The sequence below is a fragment of the Lethenteron reissneri genome, chromosome 18, assembly GCF_015708825.2.
Source record: "Lethenteron reissneri isolate LAM-NWPU_2019-01 chromosome 18, ASM1570882v1, whole genome shotgun sequence".
Classification (NCBI taxonomy): domain Eukaryota; kingdom Metazoa; phylum Chordata; class Hyperoartia; order Petromyzontiformes; family Petromyzontidae; genus Lethenteron; species Lethenteron reissneri.
In genome coordinates, this window is record NC_083796.1 from 8,167,278 (window position 1) to 8,180,003 (window position 12,726).

Sequence of the window (12,726 nt, forward strand, 5' to 3'; positions counted from 1 at the left end):
TTTTTTGCAGGGAAATGTATATAATAAATATATTAGTTTTAAATATTGAATGGTAAAAAGTATGCTATTTTTTATAGTTACCCCAGCAACTCAAAATTTTAATTCAAGCAGTGAATAGTTATTTTTTTTCACTGGTTTTGTAGGTAGGAAACTGATATAATCAGGATATATCTTGTATACGTATACTAGTTTGATGTGTATTAGAATGTGTGTGTGTCCGCATATGTCCTGCAGGTATGCAGCCTGTCATGTATTCAGTACGGGAGGCAATGGCAGGGCGACCTCACTGGACACGGGCCGGCACAGACATCTGCTACTACAAGTACGGTAACTTTATGAGCCGCAGCATAGCTGGCAATTTACTAGCATCACATTTAAGCAGCATTGCATATGGGCAGGCTGTGTGGGCGGTCACATGTTTTGTACCGTGTGTGCTACCTAGGAAAACACAACTTGAAGACAATTACAGGCATTCAATTTACTAACGGTCAAGCGCAGTGTCCAACCACGCCCTTCCCATTGGGGCTCAGCGTTAAAAGTTAATTGGAATAGATTAGGGCCTGGCAAATTCTGAACTGCGGTCTGCATTGATTACCGAATCATTAAACAGGGAAAGCGGCGGTGTGCGTTTCCCACATTGTGGACAGTGGGAATTCAATTGCACGTGTCAAGACCGCACGTTCACGTGCACAAATCACAACTTATCATGTGCAACCGTGTGCCACAAATAACGAGTTACTCAACATCTTATATTCAGGACCTGCCAAAAGACACGTTTTTCAATCGCCAATGTTTTTACACTTATTACAAAAGCCTTTGGTGGAGGAGGTTATTGAATTTACATGATTATGTTCTGTACGTGGTTCGTCCTGATCTCTTTGGTTTTGGAGAAGCAAAAGCAGGCCTTTGTTCCATTATTGAAGTTGAGAGCATTTGTGTGGCAAAATAAAAACTTGTGAACTCATGGTCTTTGACTTAGCCAATTTGAGAAAGCAAGCAGATACCTGGGGTAGAGTTAAGATGTCAAATTTACCATGCAATTTGACTTTTGTAAAATCTATCAAGTTTTTTTGTATATGAAGCATTTTTAACAATGCAGATGTTTATAAAAAATGTTAACAGCATTATTACAATTATTGGAGAGCAATGGAAATGCACCACTAATTTAACTACCTTTTTATTGAAATGTTCCTCCTAATATACTTTTAATTGTTTATGGTTCATATTGTAAATGGTAGTTAACAATTACAAAGCTGTTAAAAAACATCTGTTTAGGTTGTTTTACCCATGTCAGCGCGGAGTCAATATCAGCATAATGGGACACGCTCTGACCTCTTATACTGGGGACTTTTATTTACCGTAATGAAAAATCAATAGGTTTTTTGGGTGAGCATATGGGGTGATGGGTGACCAGTGAGCACAGAGCTGTCTTGCATCGGCTGCACTGGGCGATGAATTAAAGGGGTTATCATTGAGAGAACCGGGTGGCAGAGAACGTGTAGGAAAAAAGCCTTGAGAATAATTAGCGGACAGGGAATAGATGGGGAAGAGTTAAGCACTGCTCTGGAGTCATTGTTCGACCCATCGCTATCTCCTTAGTCAATCGGCCATTTCCTGTGGCCCAAACATATTGATTAGGCTAAGTAGTTCACTTTCGGTGGGCGAGGATGGAGAGCGACTACATAATAGATGGGATTTGAGCATTAATTCAGGTAGAGCCGTAAACAGCCTGGCTGAAGGAAAGATGCATTTTAACTGCTTCTCTTTTCACCTGTTTATTACTGGCAGCATTTGTTATGAGAAAGCACAGTCATAATTTTAATACCACGCCCCATGGATATAGGCGCCTGCGTTATGCTTGTTCTACTTTACGACCATGTTGCATGTTGTGTTCTTGCTGTAATGTTTGCGCATTATTGATTGTGTACACAAGCAAAAAAATCAACGAATGGATACGGAGAGTTTCCATTGACTACGTTAGTAATTTTGGCCCTTTTTAATTGACCACGGAGAGGCACATATAGTAATTTAGTCAGTGTGCTCATTTTCATGTCATGTGATGGAATTTTATAGTCCTATTTTGCGTATTACAAATTTCCCATTGGTGTTTGATGGTTTGTGGTTAACATCTTTTCCAACCGTGTATTGTTAGTCCGTCCTTAAGCTGCCTTAGCTATTTTACACAAGGTGTAATTTCCTTAGAAACATTGACTGACACGTTATTCTATGATGGTATTAAGTGTAACTGAATATTTTGTTTGCCACACAAAAGATCACAAACTTCCTGCATGCTTGTTGACCACACAGCATCAAAGCACTTCATGGCTACCTAAAGTTCTGGGTGGTGTCCGCGGATCGTTAATGCACCACGTATTTTTTTTATTCAGCAGCATTCCTCTACTTACCTTTGTTAATTTTTAAATCCTTTATATTAAGTTCGCTTGCTTGCTTGCGTGCTTGTGTGCTTGCGTGCTTGCTTGCTTGCTTACGACCGTGCAAATCTTTCGGTCGTTTTTTAACCCACTTCCCGTGATCCAATCGAGCTGACATTTTGCACACAGACTCGTTGTGCGAGACAATTAATGTTCGTGAAAAAAATTCCAAAATTTTACACTGTTTAGGGAAAACAAATTAAATATTTAATTACCAATTGCTTAATACTGGCAGACAATCATCTGACCTATAGGTGGCAGCCATCTCAAGCCAGAGGACGAGAGGACTCTAGCCGCCCCGATGCCATGCATATAAAGGATTTATAGTGAAAAACTTTGTTTTTACGGGTTAATTTTTAGTTATCAGTCTTCCACTTTTGTTTGCGAGGGGGGGGGGGGGTTGGGGTCAGTCCCATGCCAATCAATATGTCCAGACTCTTGAGGCTCTGTTCAAGCTGATTCCCCCCAGCAAATTGAGCGTGCCCTCTTAACCTTGCCCCCCCCCCCTGCCCCCCACAGCGCCGTAAAGCATTATAATTCACAAAACTCATTTGAGATTATCGCAGCAGTTAAATGTAATGCCCTGTGCGCATTACTACATGCAATTCATGGTGGTGTAGCCATGGGGGTTTGCATTTAGCTTGCATTACTTATAGCTGAAGTCTGTAATTTATAGGCATGTGATGGCCGTGCCCATTTAAGTCGTGGATTATTTTTTACACAATTGTTAACAAGAATGAAGTGTTCCAGGTAAATTAATAGGTGAACACCACCCAGACCATGAGTAGATTCACTCTGCAGAGATAATGCATGGTGATTTTATGTAAAGGTCGACCACATTTGGTTTAAAATCTCATATCTTACATGCCAATGTTCTGTACTGAAGTGCTTCTGATATTAATTCCTATGGTAAAAAATACTCATACGCCATTAAAATATATACATTGCTATTAATTTAACTTGTACAATATGTTGAAGTGATTTAAAACATATATAAAACAGCAATATTAATATTGTGGCAACTATTTTTTAAATATCAGTTATAGTAGTTAAGCAATATGGAATTAAGATACGCTTTTGGTCAGATTACAATGACGAATTTCAATGATTAAACACAAAGCTTGCCTAAGTACGCTGGTTAATTTACGCATTCAGTTTTGGTTACAAACACATGTTAGAAAACTGAGCCAATCACATTCAACTACGTAGATATGCCAACAGCAGCCAGCAATGCTCTATACCAGATATAGAGAGGGAGTAATCCACTCGATTCAGTACCTGAAGTAGCTCCCAGCACGTGAGGGGAAAAACAGGAGAATCCCTGCTCTGTAGTTTGTGAACATACATTGTGCTTGTTTTCTTATTTGCTGTACTGTATTTTGTTTATCTTTTGTCATTTTGGTGACCCCCAGGTCATTCTTGCAAATTACTAAATCCTCGTCAATTGAGTTCTGACTTTAGGAAAAGCAAAATAAACTTGACATTGCCCCATTTAGCCTTCTTACATCATCTGGTGTGCAGCCTAAGTGATGTGGACCGCGTGACATTAAGTCGTAGGGCGGCTGCATGCGGCTGCCTGCATGTGTCTCCGGTTTTCTCCTCCACATTTGTAAACATGCATTGAGATTATTTAGATTATATTATATAGTGCTATAAATGTCAAAATGATGGGCCACTTTGTTGAGCTATAATTTGTGATGGCCAGGTCGCTTTTAAAAAATAAATTAATACTTTAGTTGAGCTTTGCCTGGTAGGATGGGGATGGTTTAGTTGGATTTGTATGTGTTTTGGCAATTTGTTTACCTTTCGATTTAAAGTTTTCGTGACTGCAAGGATTCATCTTCTTGGTTCTTTCGGTAAAGTCACGTAGAAGGGAAATAATAAAATAATAATAATAAACATTTTAAAAAACATTGGGACGCTGTCTTTCCGACAGCTCTGTTTCTTCACCTGAGGACGGCTGCTTGTGTTGTGGCCGAAACGTCGTGAGATTTTTTTCTTTTATTATGTTTTATTTTTATTATTTTATTATTTCCCTTCTACGTGACTTTACCGAAAGAACCAAGAAGTTGTTTACCTTTCTTGTACTTTGCACTACTATCATGTTTTTGCACTGTTTGTTGTCACGTTCCGACCTGCCTCTACTGGACATCTGTGAAAAGGAACTTTACAGCTCATCAGATGCCTCCAGTATAAATAAATATTCTGATTCTAAAACTGAATAGCTACGGTGTGCTGCTTTTAGGAACAGCTTCTCGCGCAGCTCGGCAGCAGCTGGCGGACAGCGCGGCAAATCCTACTACACTCTGACCTTCACGGTGACCTTCTTTCACAAGGATGACGCCTGCTACTTTGCCTACCACTTCCCTTACACATACACTAGCCTAATGGTGAGCTGTCACCTCTCGCTATGCATGTATTAATTACGTGACATATTACATATTAGACGTGCAATGTGCGAGCCTGCCGCAATTCGTTTTTTGTCAAAGTAACTTAGGCCGAATCCATTATCACAACAAATATGGATCACATTATTGGCTACGAAAACCTATGTTTTGAGTCAACCCTGCTCAAGTTGAGCGTACAGCTTATAGGCATGAGGCACTACAGAGTCTTCGCATACATCGAAATCATATATCTTGGTAATTTTTGTATTTATTTGTGCACAGGTGTGCTCCATGTGATACATTTATAGCTACCCAAAAATATACTGTCTTAGAAAACAATATATATGCTAAATATATACATTAAAAATAATAATAGCATTAATGATTTTACTTTCCCTGAGAGATATGTATAAATACTTACTTCAGAGAGTGGAACAACAAACCAGAATCAAGAACTGGAATAAACTGCCTTTTCACCAAAACTGAAAAACAAACCTAAATAAAAATATTTTTCCAGAATGAAAACCAAAAAATTAGATTTGGTTACCGGTTTTAGCCGGTTCAAAATGTATATTGCACTTTGTAGCTAAGGTGTTAAATTTAAAAATGGCTGTCATCCCTCGGTCAATACAGAAGTTATTGCCTATTATGCATTGAAACATACATATATAAATGTGCTATTCCCCAATGAGTGCTTGTTATATATAATGGGTTCAAGTCACCTCTGCAACCGCTTGAGGTGCTTTCATTTGCCACAATGTTAAAAGAGTAATCCACCGTTGCATTGAATCACGATCCGGAATTGTGACAATTGAATTGCTGTGTGGGAGGGTGGGTGAATCATTCCACCCCTAATTCACACATGTACGTGAGCACGGATGTATCATTCGTATAGTTTTCATGCATAAGCCACCCATTTCTCCTTTTATGGCTGCACAAATACCCGCATTACGTGGTTTTTTTCCCAGAACCTGAGCGGCCCGTTGTTTTTGCTCCGGTAGGTGCACTTGTCAAATCGTACCTAGTGCCCGTAAAAACAAACAAAACAAGAATTGACAATTAAAGTAAAATAGTGTTGTTGAAACAAAGTGCTGTTTTAAAATATTTTACTCTCAACAGGGTGGGTATGTTTATATTTTCTGTAATGCTTTTATTGTGATTTTTCTGCAGGAGATTGTTTTAACATTTGCCTGCATGAATACATGGTGTGCAGCTTACTGTTGTGTTATTTACGATTAGGAGAAAATGGCTAAGGCTCAAGTAGCCATGCTATGGTATCCTGACATAGCTATACATTGAAGACCTTTACATCTTCATGCTAATGTTTTTAGATTTGACCATTAATATTTGTATTTGGCATAGGATCTATATGAAATACTAAGCACAGGAATAACTTGGAGCAGCCATATTCAATTAATATCTTCGACCTCAGTCATAGTTCAAAGGCGCAGTGTGAATAATTGATTGAATATCGACACCAAAAATGGTGGCGTTTTGTAGTTGGAGGTGCCCCTAAAAGGTGGTTTTACTCCGTACTGTACGATGTTTCTGGAAATGATGGTAAAGTTACGAGTAATACAATGCTCCATTAAGTACATGCCCTTACACTTAAAGCCAGCTGGAAATTGTACTGCATTTTCAATTATTTTCAGGCTGTATCCATACAATTCAATTTCAAAGCAATTCTTTTGCTAGGTCCTGTGATTGAATTTCAGTTTTTAGTAAAAATGGCATACCCAGCAATATATCTTTCCTCTATGTGCTCTCTTTATTAAAGATATTTTTTAATACCTAAAACAATTATTTATTAGATTTTGGCCAGTGACCACGTTTAATATTCATCAATGCATAACCTTCAGACAGAATTTTCCAACGGAAGAGGAGAGTTTATGTTTATCTTATAGCCTGATAAGCAGCAGCAGTTAATTAAAAAAAATGAATTTCCACAGTCATGGAGTATATTAGAGGCTGGTCCCGTAGTGGTGAGCGCACTTCGCTATGAATCAGGCGACCTGAGTTCAATTCCCAGTCACGGCTAACATCAGCAGTGAATGATATCGGAAACCAGTCGTGGGCAACCCCCTCTCTTTCACCATCCAGCACGAGCTGGCATGGTAAACTACGGTCAAATAACAGCCGTGCCTGAAACGTCACACGGAGGCCTTCATCCAGCAGTGGATTAGCACAGGGCTGTACAAATAGTATATTGCATATTACAGCATTTCAAAAGGATATCTTCCGTGTCATGAACATCATCACACCTACAAAACATCAGAAGTTTTATTTCGTATATTATTTTTTGGGATAAAAGTTCCGGTACAGAGCACGAGTGGGAAATAAAGGAAAGGAGGCACAGAAATCCCGCTAACAAAAGCCCGAGGCGCGGTACTCGCTCGGCAGGGGAAAGGGAGAGAGATGGGCTCGCTTACCCGACTGACGTAGGGACAACGATCAGGAGAATGGATTTTTTTTGTAAAGTGAAGGGAAGGCTAGGGTAAAAAAGACAAAGGGAGAAACATCAGATATTCCATTTGCACCACATTGCACAACTACATTCGTAGCTGGAATGTGCTGCTGTTTTTTTATATTTTCTCTTTGCTCTTTCCCCCTGATACAGGCTCACCTGCAGGGCCTGGGGGCAGCTTGTGACCAGCGACAGATATACTTTAAGCAGCAGACGTTGTGCCAAAGCATGGGCGGAAACGGGTGCCCTGTGGTCACCATCACAGCCGCCCCACAATCCACCGGCTGGCAGGACATCTACAGGCTCCGTAAGCAGATCCTCAAACAGGGAAATTTAAGCAACTGCTGACGAAGTGTTACTTAATTAATTGTGCCTGTGAATCAATGTTTGTTGTTAATTAGTGTGTTGTATAATTCAAAGAACCTTACGTGTAAGGTGTTTTTTTATGGCCAGTAACCCTATGCAGCTGTAACATGCAATGTAAATGTTCACTCTACTTGTTTACAGTATTACACCCTAACTGTTTATGTACGTACATATTTTGTGATTGTTAATTTATTATTAATGGTTGTTTAATGTTCATATTGATGTAAGATTTACGATGTAAGATATTTTGTGCATTTTGCGTAGTGTTTATTGTTTTATGACATGCATTAATTACCCTTCAGTAATAACAGGCATAAAGAATGGATTGGCTATCATCTTGTTTAACTAAAGGCTATACATACACCTTCAAATTAGCATGGTTGGCTACGTACCATGCGAAAGAAGTCTCAAAAGGGTGGTCAGTAAGTTTTGAAAACAATAACTTGTTTTCACCAAGTTATGGTGAATTGTTTCCACCAAGTTATAGTCAGGCTTTTTTTTGTTTTTTTCAATTATATTCCATTTGTGCAAGGAATCATGGTATGAGATAAATACATTCCTATGTGAACTCTTTCAGAAAGCAGAACATCCCCCCCCCCCTTGTTAGAGAACTGCCTCTGGAAGGTGAGATCACCAAATTGCCTCTGATAACCCTTCAAAACCCTGTTATCTATGAGCACTGCAAATTCTAGCTCACCTTGCTTTGGAGTTGTTCATCACAGCTTGTTCATGTTCTGATGCAGTTTATGGTCACGTCAGTCATTGTCTTTGAGGAAATGTCAAAGCCATGAGGTGCAATGTCTGGATCTCGAATGAGGTTTTTATTCTGGATGGCCGCGCTCTTCCACTGTTCGCCAGGGTTCTTTCTGAGACGGGAGCTTTCTTGCGGCCCATCCGTTACACGTTTTCATGTTATTTTAAACACAACTAATACCGTCATCTCAGCCAAATGGAGGTTGTTAATTGAAATCTAGATATAATCAGTAGGAGGAAGGTGGGGAAAGGAGATAGAGGAAAGTGAAAGATTGAGAGCAATGGGGAGGATAGACGTGGGGATGGAGTGAAAGGGCGACACTTCACATGGCCTCATAGTCCACCTAGCCTGGCACAAGTACTGTGGTGATACCATGAAGTGATTAATGGTGAATGGCGGCTGCTATTGGAGGAGAGGAATATCGAGGGAGTATCAAGGTGGAGAGAGACAGGGCCCTTTTCAAGATTAAATTTTTTACTGGATGGCTGGGAGCAATGGATGGATGTCCAAAGGACACGTAGGTTGCTAGTATATATCAAGAAATATAAAATATTAAAATGTATTGCATATATTTGCATATACTGAATCTGTACAATTAATGTTCAATTCTAAAAATTCTAAAACATTTTTACTGTCATTGTTGAAAAGTATTAAACATGCTGGAGCACTGGCTCCAGTTTTTGTCTAAACTGACACTGGCTTTTAAACGTTCCATTACGCCTGTCGTCTTATCTGGTATGCCTCATGGATATTACTATAAATTGTAGGTGCCACTGCCAGTCTGACAAATTGCAGTGTTCGCTTGAGTCTGATGCCGGGGAGCCTGTAATGTCTATAAAAAATTCATAAGCAAGCCGAAATGCAAAAGGTTATGCCATGATGGCAGTGTGTGCTGGTACGTGTGCCCCTGTAATTTATTACGAACAGAAACACCATTAACATTTTTATTCTTTACATTAATTATGACTGTAAATCTTAATGGTATTATAATGCTTACAAAGTGATGTTGAAATGCATTTAGGTGCATTTTTCATGCAGTTCTCACTTTTATATGTCATTATCCAGATTTCAACAACTTTTAGCATCTATGCAAGCTCTACAACTGCCCATTATGCACAGGCAATTTTCCTCCTGAGATACAGTTCTCTTACTCTTTGCTAGGGTATATATGTGTAACGAGGCTGATAGCTACTGAAGCAGTTGAAAGGAAAGCCAGTTTCCAGCACTTGTATGAGATCTTACAAGCTTGAATTTAAACTATAGTTACTTTGTGATTTGTAATAGACAAAACAAAAACCACACAGTAGCTTGCACATTCTAGTGTAATATTATTTGTGACGCATCACACATGGTCTCCATTAAAATACCAACACATTTGCTAAACCAGAAGTGCTCATATGGCACATCCCATTCGTGGAATAATGTAGATCAAAGCAATTCCCCAAAAAGTTGGCTGTGGAACACCACGAACGAGTACACACATGCATGTTAATCTCACTGCAATTGTGAACCGATTGTGAGTGCTGTTTCCCGGATGTAATAGCTGGCAGCACTTCACAGGCACATTTTCATTCCGATTGTGTGGTTCATTTTCTCGCTGGAAAGCAAGCCCAATCTCGGGCTGACTATACAAAGGGTTAATGGACTGTGGCTTATTGAAAATATGTACTCCCTTCCTCGGACCTTGCTCACACTCTGTACCCTTGTTGCTACTTACAGGGTAATTTGCATACACGCACGCCACTGGGAGTGCAGCTCTTCAGATGACAATGAATGGTGTGGATGATCGAAGAAAGTTGCACCGGCATGAAATTTCCACACATCACCTTGTTTTTAGATATATTACTCTTATTCTTAGGTTTTTTCGGTAAAGTCACGTAGGTAAAACATCAAAAATTAATAAAAATAAAATAAAACAAAAATCACGATGTTTCGGAGGCAACACAAGTCTCCGTCATCAGGTGGGACCGTCACAGCCGGGTTAGCTGCATTATTAATTTTTGATGTTTTACCTACGTGACTTTACCGAAAAAACCTAAGAATATGAATCCTTGCAGTCACGAAAGCTTCAAATCTAGAATATATTACTCTTCTTTTGTGGTCGTCGTTTTCCCGCGTAAAGAACGATGTAGGCTGTGGTAATATGGAACATGTTGTACATTGCGATGCTCCCTATGTGTGCGTGCGTATGTATGTTGTGCATGTGCCTGCGTGTGCATGTGCCTGCGTGCGCGTGTGTGCGTGTGAAGGGAATCGGCCGTATATTTTCCTCACCTCGCGGGTGCATCCCGGCGAGAGCAACTCCAGCTGGGTGATGAAAGGCTCGCTGGAGTTCCTCATGAGTGATGACCCCCTGGCCCAGAGCCTGCGCGAATCGTACATCTTCAAAATTGTCCCCATGCTCAACGCTGACGGGGTCATCAATGGGAGGTGAGATGTCCTAAGTGGTGCAATGCATTTTAGAATATATAACGGGTGGCGTTTCAGGCATTGGCCCTTTGTCATAGCGCATAAGTAGAGGTCAGTTGGAGACTGCTCTATATACCAGAGGGGCCTCATGGTGTAGAGTGCGGACTCTCTGTTTATGTGTTCAGAAGGGATGTTGCCTGAAATGTCGTCTATTAAATATTTTTCCTTTTATGGTAGTTTTATTGACAAAGGTGTCAAGTTTATTGTTATTTGTGCTTGCGCACCACTGCCGGTGCAGTATCACCAAATGATAGGTGCATTATAAAATCCTTTCACCTGTGACAGCGATTTATTTTCATTACTTTTCTGCAATTATATAAATAAACGTAGGTTGCTTTTAGTAGCAGAATGTATAATATAAAGTATTGTTTTCATCGTCATTGATTCTTGTTTGACACTCTGCTTTTTAAAACATCTTCATTTCTGCCCGAGACACTGACTTCAGAAACACAAGTATGTATGCTGTGTCGTTATCGCTATTAGAGTTAATTATCTTGTGATGATCATGCATTGTGCAGACTACAAAAGGTATAATTTCAGAGCAATCGAAAACAATCTTAATATACCATGTCTTATTTCCCACTCGGTCAACAGATCTATTCACGATTTAACAGGGTTTTACATTATGTGCTTCTCCATCCTTTTAACACGTAATGTATCAACATTTTGAGAAGAATATTTGCTGCTTATTGCTATGCCTGAAACATTGTCCATCCATGATTTTTAATTTATCAGGAAAGCTAAAAGAGCCTACGCTGATTAACATGGTTATGCTCCTGTGTGAGTGCATGTAGGTGTAAATGTGTTATTGCATGTTAGTGCATCTATTTGTGCGCATAGTTGCATTGGTGTAAACACAGGCATTGGAAAGTGCATCTATGTGTGTATGTACGTGTAGTGTGCTACTTCAGAGACACTAGTAGGAGGCACTCTCATTTATTCTGGCCTTCACAGCCATAGGGGATAACTACACACTGGGTCAGGACAGCCAACATGCTTCCTGACCCTCAGCTTGAAGAGGTGAAGACTATGACGACGGCAGCATGACGAGTTCCACTCCAGACCACGGCAGCCCCGACTGTGAGTCGGAGGTCGCATTTTATCCTCTATCAGCGTGGCCAGGCTCCGCCCTCAGCCACGCCTTCTTCTGGATTTCCCCAGAAGGCTCCGGGCTTCACCCATGTGTCCCAATGGTAGACCGGGCTGTCACTACATATGTGTTGTGTCAACAATTAAGAGACAGAGTTTCTAGGAGGCACTTTCTTTATTAACAACTTTCACGGTCTCGTCCGCACATTTTCCACAGTTGCTCAGCCTAGCCTGTACATAACACTAGCCGTCTAACACCAACAGCGCTGATTGAGATAACCAACTACTATCCTTCGTAGCGCAATATCTAGCGGAGACGTTTCAGCGACTACGGCGACGAGACGACAGCAACGACGAGACGAGTCCATTCCCAGAACCGGTAGCCTCGAGCTCCCGCTCTCGGCTACTTTTATGCTCCCAGCGCGGCCTGGCTCCGCCCTGACCGCGCCTCCCTTCTCGAACCCGCAAACAGGTTCCTGGGGCATCCAGCTGGGGTTCTCCGTGATCCTTACCCTATTTCCTCCCCTCTGCCAACACACCGTGCACACCCTCACCTGCGTGAGCACTATCTGTCCACCACAGTTGCTGCCGCTGTCCACCAGCCGGCGCTGTTACGCTACGTATGTACTTGCATTGGAAGGCGTGCATGTGGGCTTAAGCGCAAGCATTAAAGTTCGAGCACGTGGGTTTAAGCATTCACACCAAACGCGTATTTTTGATTCTACGTATTTTTATGCATTCCCAGGTGCACATTCCTTCATACTG

At 40.7% G+C, this 12,726-nt stretch overlaps 1 protein-coding gene across 8 annotated transcripts in view; it reads left to right on the plus strand.

Moving 5' to 3' along the window:
• AGTPBP1 (ATP/GTP binding carboxypeptidase 1) overlaps window positions 1-12,726 on the plus strand; it is a 60,287-nt gene that overhangs the window by 29,936 nt on the left and 17,625 nt on the right. For all 8 annotated transcript variants that reach the window (XR_009755284.1, XM_061553705.1, XM_061553703.1 and 5 more), the window contains 4 exons: window positions 235-322; window positions 4,678-4,822; window positions 7,437-7,590; window positions 10,653-10,833. Coding sequence is in view for 7 of the 8 variants with exons in the window: in XM_061553705.1 (XP_061409689.1) it covers window positions 235-322; window positions 4,678-4,822; window positions 7,437-7,590; window positions 10,653-10,833 (568 nt within the window). In the remaining variant the exon portion in view is untranslated. The remainder of the gene's footprint in view (window positions 1-234; window positions 323-4,677; window positions 4,823-7,436; window positions 7,591-10,652; window positions 10,834-12,726) is intronic.